At 42.6% G+C, this 14,540-nt stretch overlaps 2 protein-coding genes across 4 annotated transcripts in view; both read left to right on the top strand.

Annotated features, from left to right (window-relative positions):
• The window catches only part of itga7 (integrin, alpha 7), a 41,484-nt gene extending 37,066 nt beyond the window's left edge, over nt 1-4,418 (top strand). For 2 of the 3 annotated variants that reach the window (XM_042090769.1, XM_042090768.1), the window contains exons 24-25: nt 1-84; nt 2,344-4,418. The exon at nt 1-84 is cut by the window's left edge and continues 42 nt beyond it. In XM_042090769.1, the coding sequence (XP_041946703.1) occupies nt 1-84; nt 2,344-2,499 (240 nt within the window). In that variant the 3' untranslated portion in view covers nt 2,500-4,418. Of the gene's footprint in view, nt 85-709; nt 858-2,343 lie in introns of all 3 variants that reach the window. The other variant, XM_042090770.1, reaches the window with a different exon arrangement.
• Nucleotides 4,419-5,611: 1,193 nt separating this feature from the next.
• On the top strand, nt 5,612-9,874 carry npffl (neuropeptide FF-amide peptide precursor like). Its single transcript, XM_042090777.1, has 4 exons — nt 5,612-6,061; nt 6,963-7,318; nt 7,780-7,901; nt 8,513-9,874. Exons 2-4 carry the CDS (start codon nt 7,178-7,180, stop codon nt 8,628-8,630), a joined length of 381 nt encoding a protein of 126 aa, XP_041946711.1. The 5' UTR covers nt 5,612-6,061; nt 6,963-7,177; the 3' UTR covers nt 8,631-9,874.
• Nucleotides 9,875-14,540: the final 4,666 nt, after the last annotated feature.

The raw sequence follows: 14,540 nt of genomic DNA, 5'->3' as shown, positions 1-14,540 counted from the left end.
TACACCATCCCCTGGTGGATCATCCTCATCGCCATCCTGGCCGGCATCTTCGTCCTGGCGCTGCTGGTTTGGTTATTGTGGAAGGTAAGCAGCGGAATGCAACATCAGCTAAACATGAGCTGGACCTCCTCTCCAGGAGAGATTGTCTGTGTACGCACTGGTCAGCAGGAATGGGGGAAATGTTTTTTAAGCTATTCTGGATCACAGAGAGACAAACGCTGTTCCCATAGCAGACAGTAGCACAGAAGGTGAGTGAGGTCATGGTGGCGGACGTGTGGCCATCTGTGGTCCCAGACATCCTTAGCGTGGTGCTCATTTTCCACCATTTTCCTCTCCATTCATCTGTCTCTCATTTCTCCTCTTTATTCCTTTTTCCCTTCTTCCTAATGTTCATGGATGTCATCCCTCTTGTTTTGTACTATTTTACATGCCTATCATGTTGATATTTCTTTCTTTATTTCTTTCTTTCTTTCTTTCTTTCTGTCTTCCCCTCCTCTACCTTTCTCTTTCATGTAAACTACATCTCTTTTGTTTTGCACTGTTTTACATGCCTATCATGTTGATCAATCTTTCTTTCTATCTGTCTTTCTTGCTCTCTTTTTTTCTCCTCCTCTGCCCTCCTCTTTCCTGTAATCCTCACTCCATCCCTCTCTCATGTAACCCTCCTTATCTCTGTCTCTCTGTCTGTCTCGCCCCATGCGCTGGGCAGTGCGGATTTTTCAATCGGTCGGAGCGCCAACCCCATTACGAGACGGAGTATCACCGGGCACGCCAGGGGCTCCAGCCGTCCGAGGCCGAGAAGCAGGCCACCGAGCTCGAATAGCCCCCTGCTGCTCTCCCCGCCCCTCACCCACGTGGTAAAGCTGCCCCAGGGGCATGATGGGAACCCCCCCTCCCACTTCCCCTTTCTGTCGTGGCGTGGTGGTGTGATGTGTGGTGTCCTGTGCCGTAGTGCTGTCCTTTGGGTCGGGTCTGGTTGATGTGAAAAGAAAAAAGTTCAGTCCTGTGCAGAAGCATCATGGACACTCTGAGATGATGGCGCATACAGATTCCCATACAAATGGATGCTGGTGGTGATGAATAGTTAATGGGAAAAGAGCTGTGCTGGTAGAACAAACTGATTCCAATTGTCTAGCCTCATCTGAGACACAGATAATTCATGATGCTCATGATGCCAGGATGAACTGTTTTGGAAAAGTGTGTGTTTGTGTCTGTGTGTGTGTGTGTGTGTGTGTGTGTGTGTGTGTGTGTGTGTGTGTGTGTGTGTGTGTGTGCTCATAACACTCAAAAACGAATTCTGTTCCTTAAAATACAGTGTAGCTCTGGGACTTCAAACTTGCTCTTTTTAGGGCAAGCGTCTAGCTCCACTCGTAAACCAGAAACATGGATTTCCTTGAAGCAGTGAAAGTGTGGCAGCTTGGATTAACATCTGTGTGGACCTTTTGCATGGGTTGTGAAAATAACTCTGTGGAAAGAATATCTAGGACTCTAAGAAGTCAATCTGCACTGGAGGCTGACTTGGTGTGGAAAACAACTTTTTTTTTAATCCAGGTTCCAGCATCATGGACAGAACATACTGTGTGTATTTTTTTCCTGAGCTATAGCTAGACCATGGGGGTAGTACAGTGGAGTAGTATAGTGAAATATTTCATTTCATTTATTCAGCTGAGGAGGAGAAAGCGAAGACACTCAGCAGAAGTTTAATTCTGAAATTTAGCATTTCAAAAGAGCTTCATGTCATGGCCATGAAAAGATCAGATCATGGAGAGGAGTATGCCAGTGTTCTGTCCATGACACTTTACGACACCCTCTCTCTCTCTCTATCTCTCTCTCTCTCTCACACACACACACAGATATACACACACACTTTCCACTGTGTTAGCCTTGATTGTCAACTGTCTGCGTGAGCAGATAATGAGTGTGTTTCTCATTTGCATCTGTCCCTTTTTGGTCTCTCTATCTCTCTCTCCCTTCCTTTCATTCTTTTTTCATTTCTCATTGTTACTCTGTATATGTCCTGCCCCCTCCTTTCCTCACCCAATGACTTGCTGCTCCTTTTACCTCATGTATCATGTATCCCCCACTCCCCTCTTCTTCCCCTCTTCTGTCTGTGTTTATTCTCCCCCAACACCCCCCCTTTCATTTTCTCTCTCCCTCTCTCTCTGTCACTGCCCCCCTTGCCTCTCTCTCTTTCTCTCTCTCTCCCTCTCTCTCACCCTCTTTCTCTGCCCCCTCACTTTCTTTATCTCTTTCTCTCTCTCTCTCCCTCTCTCTCCCTCTCCCTCCCTCTCTCTCCCTCTCTCTCTCTCTCTCTCTCTCTCTTTCTCTCTCTCTCCCTCGCAGTGTGGCTTTTTCCGGAGGGCTCAGTATAAAGACAAAGTGCCTCAGTACCACGCGGTGAAGATCCCTCGGCAGGACCGGCCACAGTTCCAGGATGAGAAGTCTGTCAATTTACACAAAAAAGAATGGGCTACACACTGGAGCGATGGCACATCCTGAGTCACAAACACACACACACACGCACACGCACAAACACACACACACACACACACACACACACACACACACACACACACACACACGCACACACACACACACTCTGCTGTGTATGCAGAGGCTTTGCTGTGCAGAGACTGATTGTGGTTTTGTGCACTCTTTGAGACGCCCTCAGCATCCAGGCATGTGCACTGAGCTTCACACAATGATGATTCAATTGCACTGCTGCCAACCCATGGATACATGTTCGACTGAGTGCACAGGTGCACAGGCTTTATTTTACACTTACACACACACACACACACACACACACACACATACACACACACACACACACACACACACACACACACACACACACACACACACACACACACACACACATATACATAGACAGACAGACAATGTACTCCAGCAAATACTAATCAATGAGACCATTTCGAAGACATGCTTGTCAGTGATGCGTTTCAATATTCATTGAACTGACACAGACTGATCGACCAAAGGAACAGTATAGATTGAGATGCTTCACACACTTGATTGAACATACTCCACAAAAATGAAGACAATTTGAAAGTACTACTAAAAGGAAAAACACACACACAAACACATACACACACGTACATAGACACAGCCTATATACAGTACAAGTACACTGTCCAGTACACAAGTTTTGCCTTAATAGAGTGTGAATGGCAAAAATACTGTAAAATACAACTGTTACGTAACTTCATTTTTTGTTAACTTATAGTTTTCTTTGAGGCAGCACTGGTAGTAGTACTGTACATACATAGAAACAGAAAGGCAAGGTGAGGCTACTAAACAGACATATCTCACTCACAATATTAGACTATCTGTGGTTAGGGTCACAGAACAGGCCTGTGTACATACCGTAGACTGTTTCAATGAACAATCAGGCATGACCTGCCTTAACTTACCCCATTCATGCCATATACATATACTGCGTAGTACATGAAGGGAAAAAATCAACGCAAAGGCCTATAGTGCAGCATACAATGGCCAGATTGTCTGCAAAGCATCCAATTTTTATATAAAAAATGGATTAATTAATTTAAAATGGATTGAATCCTTACATATAATTAGGTAGTTGCCCAGAATTACACCACACTTTTACACAGTTTTCCATCGGTTTACGTATTTGTATGTTTTTAAGAGAGGATCTATGTCCCTTGTGTTACTAATAGTTTTACCAGAGCACTGCAGATTATTACTTTTGCTCATGTTTAGTTGTGTCTTCTGGTCTAAAAGTGCCTTAACATAGTAATGATGAAAGTCAGAATTAGAGAGGGAGAATGAGATAAATAGTTATCTCTCCTCTTCTCCTGAAATCAGAGCTAGAGTACATCCTGGGTTGGTTTGAAGAGACGGATTATTGAAACATCCAGTGTCCTGATATCTGCATTGGATGCAGACCTAAAGGTGGAAGTTTATGTGCATAGACATTGCTGGACAATCTTGTATTAGCTGCATGGTCAAACTTTGCTGTAAACACTTGTTTGTCATGATCTTATGTTTATTTATTTGTGACTGACTCTACTGTTGTACTATTTGTAAATAAAACAAATTCTTGGAAATTAATGCCTACATAAAACAGTGAGTATAGGGCGAGTGAGCATCAGTTAACGACCTGCAGTACATATTTTGGGCAGTAGAGGGCAAGCATGTTATAGCTTGTCATGACAATGAGAGCATCCTCTGAAAAGGAATATTTGAATATTTTTCAATGTAAAAGCCTTTCATAGATATGAAACTGTTGCCAACTAACGTATGAATAAGTTTACTACATCTGAAACGTTAAAACGGAAGATATTCTTTTTATAAAAAATACTGTACATAGCCTAATACTTGAAAGAATATCTCACAACTGTATATTTGAACTCAATAAACTAATACTGCCTGTGTATAACTGTGTGCTGTTATTAAGTAGCTGATACCAGTGCCAAGTGATACCAAGTGTGTTTCTATACCACAGTAGGCTATTGAAACATGGGTTTCATCAGGTCCCTTTCTACAGGTGTATAAAATCAAGCACCTATGAATGCAGACTGCATCGTGCTTGAATACACCTGTGGGAAAGGGAATACACCTGTGGGAAAGGGACCTGATGAAACCCATGGATAGCAACACACTAAACATAGTGTAGCCCCCTATAGTCCAAATATAGTAGCCTAGCTTAGCCTAGTACTATTTTAGTCACTTTTCAATTGACTATAGCCTACTTACTCACTACCTACCACCTACGCCTACCTAAACATCCAATGCCACAGAAGGCTATATTTCAGCTGGTTAACCAGACATAGGCCATAACTAAGCCAAAATTGCATGGCGCCCTTTATGTATTATGGCAAATCATAATTAAGCCACAGGTCGCCCAAAAGACTTAGAGGGAGCTTTTCCTGTGCCAAAACAAGCCCAAAGAGGCCAAATGTATACCAAAACAAAGCCAAAATGATTTGCTATCTGGGTACTGTCAAAATAAATTGAACACTCCTTTTTCAATTGGGGTAGGCCTATATGGTTTATAACTTAATCTGTTAAGATATCAAAGATATAAAGAGTGATGGACTCCCGCCAACCCCTCATCGCGTGCTCTACAGTGTCTTTATTTTTAGAACAAGTGTAGGCCCGTGATGAAAGCACAGACCCCCTTCACATGACCACTGGGTTAAGGGCAATCCATCACCACTCTACCATCCCGTGTTGGGGGTGCTGAAAGTCACCTTATTTGATAAGCCAGCCTGCCTGCCTGCCTCGCTCTGCACCTAGCAGCACCAGCGCGGCCCAAACCGTGTTCACCGCAGTGATTACCTTAATGGTCTCTCACATGATTTATTTTTTCCCTTACATCCTCGTATTTTCTATGCCACCCAAAGACCCCACACAATCCTTTCCTCCGCGATGCCATGAATCAGCCGTTTTTTTTTTTTATGTCAAAGAGCACCACTGCGGATAATTAGGGATAGGTCTGTAATTCTTTGAAATCGTGTTACTGTATGTAACGTATTGGGTTTCAAAGAAGCGTAGCCTAGGCCTATAATTCACTAAAATTGTGACTATGAACTTCACTTACCCATGTAACCCAAAAGCAGCGAAAATTAGGTTTGGTGAACTTGAAGTACATTTGCCCTGAAATGGGTTGAAATAAATAAATTGTCTTCAACAGCAGTCTCCCTTGAAGGGAATGCCGGGTATGCTAGGCTATTTAGCTAATAGACTCAAGAAGACATAGGACTTGTGACTTCAGTGTAGTTTGTGGAATCTGTGCAATGTGGAAGTAGGCTACTGTGCCATGTGAAAACATGGAAATGAAAAAGTATCTTTCATGGCCATCACGGGAGCCTGCACCCCTGCTCGTGACCACACAGAGAGATGAGTAATGTGGTTGTTATGGGGATTAATGGGTGAGGGGAGTGATGACGGCTGGACCTGGAGGAGTGGAGAGGGCAGAAAGGTGTTTGCGGTGGCTGGAGGATAGACAGACATTAGTGGCTTTGACAGAAGAACTCTGGAGACGTGGAAGACTCCTCAGGGCCTGCTGACTTAGGTTAGTCGGAGTGCATTAACTGTGTGACTCGCTCCGTCAGGTAAAGCTTGATGGTTTGCCCAGAAAACCCACAGCATCACTTTATTTGGCTCAGTGACACTCGCAGTAATTGGGTTCAACAGTGTTGAGATAACCTGATGCAGAAAAACAAGTGCTGCCAATGGATATCAGCCATAGACACTACGTGATGGTTGTGTGTGTGTGTGTTGGTAACCTGTTAGTTTGCTTATGAACATGTTTCTTGAGCCTGTCATAAGAATATTTTATAACAATTTCATAGATATGTTGTGGATGCCACAGACTGCCAAAATGTATGACATAACTTTCTTCTTGGAAGTGCTGTCCTGACAAGCTCTACTTCCCCCTATTCCACATGCTTTCCACAAGTTCTCAACACAGCATGGTGCATTAACTGCAGAAAGTATCCAGAACTCATATAGCCTACTTATTTACGGTTGAGTAAATAAAACATACATGCCATTTATTTTCACTGGGATTTTTAAATAATTAAAGTCAGAATCAGTAATCGTCTGCTTGCCAGAGGTCTATTTGTTAACAGCAGGCTCGACTAGACTGAATCACATGTTATTTCCCTGGTTTGTTCACATATTCACCAGTGGTTTAGTCTTGTCACCTCATTTTTAGGATGGAGGGCGCAAATAAGCACACGGTGCAAATCCACAAGATTAACCACTTTAATAACCCTGACAGACTAGTGCATCTTTCTGCTCCCGTGGGCCACTTAATGCACACATTTCCATCACCGTCCTAATTCCCTAACTTCTTTAAATGGACCTGGGGCAGCTTGTAGTCCCTCACTTCTGATTTTCCGTCCTTCCTTGCCCCCCTTTCCCTAGGGCTTCTAGAAGCCTGGTCATCCATTCTGTCTCTTTCTCTCCAGGGTCCAAACACAATGAGCATTGCAGGGGTATATAAGGTCCACCACAATGTCCTCCACCACTGAAGTTAGCCTGTGCTGCTGGAGCAGACAAAGTTGCTGTACTATCGATACCCACGTAGAACACAAGCCGAGCGCAGCCGGGTACAAGGCTCTGAGCAACCAGCACTCCCGTTAACAACACCAGTACTAGCACTCTCCTCAGACACCTGAAGAAAATGGAGACGGGATCATGGCTGACTCTGCTTGGGCTCGTCCTGGCTTTGGCTGCGGTGGGGCACTCTATCCAGGAGGAAGGAGCTGGCCAGCACCAGCCCACGGACTCAGAGGAGAATCTGGTGGAGAGGCTGGACAGATTGGTAAGTCTTACTTGCATGGAAAGACCATTTCCAACTACTCCATTCACAGCGTTGGAATAATGTATAGGAAGTAGGTAGAGTGTGTAGGAGGAGGGTGTAGGAGGAGAAGGTTATGTATGAGGGGTAGAGGTTTCATACTGGGATGTGCACCAAACCACTGTACCAGATGTCAGCCATTTCATTGTAGCAATCATAATGTGTATGAAAGCTCCCCTGCAACGGTTTAACCTTCATCAAAGAGACAATGGAACAGTGTGTAAACTGTCCGCTTAATAAAATGGTCTTATTTTTTGTTTTTATTTATTTGACTGAAGTATGACTTCTCATTTGTCTCTATGCTCAGTGACCATTCTATTGAGTAATGGGTAATGAGTAAATATTTCTTTCTTTTAAACCGTATGCATTTGATGAAGAACCATTAAAAATGTGTTGATGTGTGTATCTGTGCCCAAACTCTGTAGGACATTGAGGATCCGCTGAGTCGTGCCATTGAGCAACGCCTCTTGTACCCAATCCTTCGCTCCCTTTCCCAGGGCTCCCAGAGATATGGACGCAACCCCTCTGTACTTCACCAGCCACAGAGGTACATCTGCCACTTCACCCATTTCATTCCACACCACCACATTACACTATTATATCCTAGAACAATTCATGTTACTTCAACCCAAGGCGCAATTCTTAATAATCATAGGGTATCTTTTGTGGCCTTTCTTTTGCACTGGGGAGCTTATTGCCCTCCTATTTATGATGTTGTGTGTGCATATTTTTTGCAGGCATCTGTGGTAGCTGTTATCGTGCCGTAAAAAAAGAAAACAGTATTAAACCTCAGAGGTTTAAGCCTGTTAATGGATTAGGGGGGGGGGGGGGGGGGGGGGGGGGGCTTGAAAATCTCTTTAAGTCTGCACAAAGCCATAGCAATAAATATTTAAAAAGCCTCCTCTTGTATACCCACTTATCAGAAAAAAAGACTTCTTTTAATGGGACAGATTCCAGCGAATTCTATTTTAGACCTGGCAAAGTTCTGTTGAATAATAAAATGAAACAACAGAACACAAACACACAACACAGCAACATATTTATGCAGATCTTTTGGTACTGTAGGCTACTGTGCACTAATGCACTGTGACAGTTCATATGTCTGTCGTGTGAGTTCTGGATCCGGAGGATGTCGAGGGTGCTGTGCTGTTCCCACAGGTTTGGGCGTGGCACTGGAGGAGACGAGGAGCCAGAGAGGATACAATCCCGCGACTGGGAGACCGCCCCTGGTCAAATCTGGAGCATGGCTGTGCCACAGAGATTCGGCCGAAAGTAGAGCAGGAGACCCACGCGACCGACGCTGCCTGAAAGACGGAGAGAGAAGGACCAATTAGGATCAGCTGAATTCCAGGACTGGCAGACAGACATGAATTAATAACATATGCACCCGTTATATTTTTAAAGAAAGGCTTACGCACATCTCACCACCCCACCCTCTCTCTCTCTCTCTCTCTCACTCCCAACCTATTGGGCTTGGCACAGAAAACCTTAACCTGCATCATGCCATTCGTATTGTAGCCAATCACAAACCTCCACCGCAGTTTTCAGGCTCTCACTCAGCCAGTGGAAAGAAGTTGGCATAGTTTGGAGTGTGTGTGTGTGTGTGTGTGTGTGTGTGTGTGTGTGTGTGTGTGTGTGTGTGTGTGTGTGTGTGTGTATTGGAATGTATGTGCATGCCTACATAGTGCATCTGGTTGGTTTCCTAAATTAACATGCTAAATTGAATTTAATGCAGATGTACAATACAGCAAAATATCATTAGTATGCATTGGTATGTAGCTTTTTCTCATCTCATAGGCTTATGTTGTGAGTGCAAATAAATTGGCTTCTTTAATGAAGGTATGCCCTTGTCTTTACTTACATTTTCTTCACTGTCATCATACAGCAAGTATATTTACCAGAAGCCAGTCATTCTGCAGTAGTCTAACCGCACTCTCCTCTCAGCAGCCCTATAATAACAACCTGCTGTGCTCAAGTGGAATAGCTCTCTGAGCATAAAACAGGCCATCATATGTCACAAACCATGACTTCAGAGCTCCGCAAGTCACCGACAGATGTGCTCGTTAAGGGTGGCCATCACAGGCCATTTTATTTATTTACATGTGTGGTTGTTATGGTGACAGGTCGGGAGCCTTGACATGCTCACATACAGGAGGCTCAAATTGGCCAAATTGGAAAAAAGTGTGTGTGCAGACAGGAAGGAATTTTATGATAATGACATGAAATGAGGAAATTTAAGAGAGACAATTAAATAAAAAATGTATCATCAGAAGGGTGATACAAATGATAAGGGGTACTAATTTACTGTAAATGTCAATGAGTAGACTTACATAGACTAGATAAAAAATAAGATAAACATATAATCTACAGATACAAAAACAATCAAACAAACAAACAAACAATCTGATCTGTCTCCCTCTCCTTCCCTGTCTGTCACTGTCCAGCCATCTCAGTTAATGACTACAGAAGAAGTTATAGCAGCCTGTCACTTTTCAGATGGATTTGCTGTGACGTAGCCAATCAGCTCCCTCCTCTCCCTGGCTCCTCCCTCCTCTCCCTGGCCCCTCCTTACTCTCCCTGGACTGTCATCTGGAGGGAATGCCCTGCTGGTGGCCTTCCACATGAGGCCAACGCCATTTCACACCTACAGCTCTGTAGTTGTGTACAGTGGATGTGCTGTGATTGTATATGACAAGTGTGTTCAGTGTGTGTGTGTGTGTGTGTGTGTGTGTGTGAAAATTGAGGTTGTTGGGTTGAGTTGTAAAAGCACTCTCAGAGCTTGTCAGTAATGGTTTCACCACTAATTAAAAGATGCCAGCATGCAATTACTCTACTTTGTGCCGTCTTTGTTTCTGCAGCCAATTACCGCAACGTGAGTATTAACTGCTTCAGATGCCTCCCTCTATTGAACTGACCTTCCGTCTCTGCTTTCCATATGGGAAGAGAGGGAGAGGGGAGGTGAGGATTGCCTGAAAAAAAACAAGTGCAATTTATCCTTGTGCTCTCCAATGTTGAAAATGGCATGTTTCCACTTTAAGTGTGGGGGTATGCAGATAATTACAAGATGACAGAGGAATGTGACATTTCAATTTATAATCGGCACTGTGTGTGTGTGTGTGTGTATATATATTGTATGGGTGTGTGTGTGTGCGTGTGTGTGTGAGTTTGTGTGTGTGCATGCGTGTGTTCTCGGTGTATATTTATTTGTGTCTCTGGGCCTCTGCAATATTGATGTATGTGTGTGTGTGTGTGTGTGTGTGTGTGTGTGTAGGTGTGTAGGTGGCTGCGAGTGTGTGGATATGAATGCATGTAGGTTGATGGTTTTACTGTATATGGCCAAAAGTCTACTTTCTACTCTGCTGACGGGTATTTTTTGGATGTGTGTGTGTGTGTGTGTGTGTTACCCACCTTCCCTACCTCAGCTCTCTCCCCATTTTTTTTCTTTCATTTTGTTGCTGAAGATGACTTTTCCCACCTCTGGTCAGCTGGCACAGATGGATATCACACCCCTTATCTTGTGTGAGAGTGGCAGAACTAAATTGCTTTGGCAGCTGGAAATAGGATGGCACTGTGTTTTCATAAGATATTTCTATAATCGAAAATAAAAGTCTAGCTAGTGCATTAACTTGTGTGAGAGAGCAAACCTGGCCTAGTAGCTCGTGACCATCTTAAAGACTGCACACATTTATTTGCATTTAAATTAAAATTAGTAAAGGTATTGCAACAAAATAAACACTCAGTTTAAAATAATTGTTTAGGTGTGATATTGCACTGCATAATTATAATCTTATAATAACATAATAATCATATTGGACACTTCCCTAACTGTGTAGCAGATGAGATATATCCGCCTGTCCCCTATTTCCGCCCTTTTACGTGTACGTGTCACTTAATATTCATTTCTATACAAACCAAGATGGTGGATTCCTAAAAAAACGCAAACACCCACACCATAAGTGTATCTAAATTAGCTATGTACCAAAAATTACATTTTACCGTGACCCAAAGAGCTCGGTAAGGCTGCGTGTACAAATCTGAGAATTCTCGGTCTAACCGTTGACGTGCCGTGTGGAAATATAGGGTACCCAGCAGCCTAGCACCAAACTCCGAGCACGGTAAACAAAATCGGATTTTGAAGGCAGTAAATGCTCCCGTTAAGAACCAAACCAGATTTTGTTCAAATCTACACACTTATGGCTACTGGAAAATGTAAGGTTCATTTATCAAATGTTATTTTGAAGTATTAAAAAACATCCTTATTTTAGAATTTTCGAACGAAAGGGGCGGAAATAGGTGGTTTTACAACATTTTAATTACTGAAACTGACAAAATATGTATATGGAGAAAGTATTGATGTATTGATATGTTGATGTATTGAAACGTATTGATATGTTGATATCACATCATTTATACAGGCATACAGTACACAAATAATGTTATTGTACAAAAGTCCATGTGATATCCTTTGAGCATGTCATATTAGTTTTGTCTATTATTTCTGTAACAAATATGACAGGATATCAGATTTGTACAGACTTTTTTGTACAATCACAAACTTACATGTAAACCTCCGTGGCTTTCCCCATAGGCTTCCATTGATGGCATGACTTTTTTCTCACCAAGTTTTCCATCTCATATTTGCATCCATCACTTTTCACACACATACAGTAATCAGTCACAGTTATGGCGCTGGATAAGCAGTGCCTAGTGTCTAGACGCAGAGGAGCATGGCGTGGATTTAGCAGCCACACAAACTAATGAGAGAGACATGCTGATTGACCCCCACACCTCTGGGATGAGTTGGGATGGAAGGAGGGGGTGGGGGTGTTTACAGTAATCGAGACTGATGATAGCATCAGTCTGACAAGCAACAACAACAACTCTGTGGTATTTAAAAAAGTAATTAAGATTTGCATACTCTCATAATCGGTTCAGTTCATCTTTATATGGTACGTTAAGAGTGCACAGAACACTCCTCTCATAACCTCTGCTTCTAAATTTCTTTGCATTTCAATAGTTTAGTCCCATAATGTGCAGTCAGAGTCTGAAGCAGGAAACATGCTCAAGTGGCACAAAAAGTCACATCAGTGAACAGCCAGTTATTTTCCACTTCTGTCAACATGGAGAGATTGAATGACATCAGTTTTACATAAATCAAGATTTCTTTTCATATGCTGTTTCTGACTGAATATATATATATATATATATATATATATATATATATATATATGAAGAGTTCAGATGCAAAACCCTCTAAATCCGTCTGACCACTTTTCTTTTAAATGAGCATTTAAATTCAGGCTCCTATAGGTTTTTGCCTATAAATCGATATTTCAGACCAGGAAGAGAGTGGTATTTAGTGGGTTTAGAAGTTAAATTATTTGATTAGCGTATACTATGTGTGGAGAGCATCCCCTCACCATCTTTTCTCATTTTTGATATAGGTGGCATTTAGAGGCTTTTGCATCTGAACCCTTCATATATATATATATATATATATATATATATATATATATATATATATATATATGTAGCCTATGGAAGTTCAACCACATAGGACACAAAGGAGTTAGGATTCTTTCTTTAAGTTTATTCACCAGTGTGTAGGTAGCAGCTAGTAACCAGAAATAGTCTCTGGCATTCAACCAAAATACGTTAGCATGAATTGGTAATGTTGAAGCTTTGTTCTCTCTAACTAAAATACGGCAGTGGGCTTACAGTACTTTCTAAAACCAAACAAACATACACACAGTCTTAGAAATGGATAACAACACTTAACATGTCTAATATCAAAATAAAAAGTAGTTTCAAGATCTCACTTACATCTTCAGCAGTTACAGCAAATTATAGTAGTTACAGCAAATGTGGACGAATAATCCTCAAACTTCATTAGCACCTATAGCACAAACATATCACGTTTCTAACAGCATATTCAACACTCACTTTAACTCACTCAACTACTGTGTGGAAAAGCTATTTACCAGGAAATGTTCTTAATATACACAACAGCTTAACATGCTTTCTCTCGTAGCCTCCTCGGGTAAAAAAGAGCGAGTTCCAACTCACGCAGGAAAGTACTAATGAAGTAGGCTAACTATATACAATTCGTCAGAAGAATTGGCAACTACCGCCCCCTACTGGGTATACATATTACTCTAGATATTGCATCCAACTACAAATAGTAGACAACCATTTTTTTGGTTTAGTGTATGACAATGTGAACCTTTGATCTCAATAGAAAACAATAAAAGAAAACAAATGAAAAATCTCACAATATAAAAGATGAACCATAAATGTAGTAATTTAATCCCTTCTTTTTACCACCTGGTTACATATATATATATAAATGCCTCGAAAACCTTGAGAGGTTCATTTGCATTCCCTCTCATATATTGTACCTTGAGTTTACATATTCTGCCTGGGCTTGCAGCAAAATGTACTTCACACTGGGATATGTCCTGATTTCTGGGGTAGTCAGCGAGTGGTGCAGCTCATTGTGGCTTTGCTGAAGAATTACAATGAGTCTAATGAGTATGAGAAAACTAGAGGGCGGTTCTTTGGCTGCAGGTAATGTGTGCGTGGGTGTGAATGTGTGTGTGTGTCTTTGTGTCTGTGTCTGTTTGTGTGTGTGTGTGTGTGTGTGTGTGTGTGTGTGTGTGTGTGGGTGTGTGGGTGTGGGTGAAAGACCTCAGGGTGTATTGCGTAGCTTCTGCAACAAAGTGTGTTGCTCTGTGTGTGTGGCTTGCCGGTGTTCCGCTTTGAAGACACACACACACACACACACACACACACCTTGCGGGCCCCTCCTCTGCCCCACCCTGACCTCTCAAAGGAGATGAGGAGTCCTCATTACCCTCCCCCTCTTGCCCCCTGTATAACACAGGCACTGGCGCTGATCCGAGCACGAGAGGAGTCTCATTTCATCCCCCGCATCCCCTTCTCACAATCCCACATTTGGGCAGACTCGTCCACCACGCAGTGAGGAAATCAAAAAGCCCTCCTCTCCCCACCTGAAGTCGTGCTTCGTGCTGATGTGGATAGACAGATCGCTGCGAGAGGGGGTTCTCCTATCTAAAAATGCCTCCTCCATCAGCGACTCCTACACAGTCCTCATCAACCCTGCTCGTGCTTCACTCTGACTCAGTGGCCTCGACGGATTTGACTTAAATAGACCGGCCTTCCTACA

The sequence above is a fragment of the Alosa sapidissima genome, chromosome 4, assembly GCF_018492685.1.
Source record: "Alosa sapidissima isolate fAloSap1 chromosome 4, fAloSap1.pri, whole genome shotgun sequence".
Taxonomy (NCBI): Eukaryota; Metazoa; Chordata; class Actinopteri; order Clupeiformes; family Clupeidae; genus Alosa; species Alosa sapidissima.
Note: the sequence above shows the minus strand (reverse complement) of the source record. Positions and strands in the feature narration are given on the sequence as shown.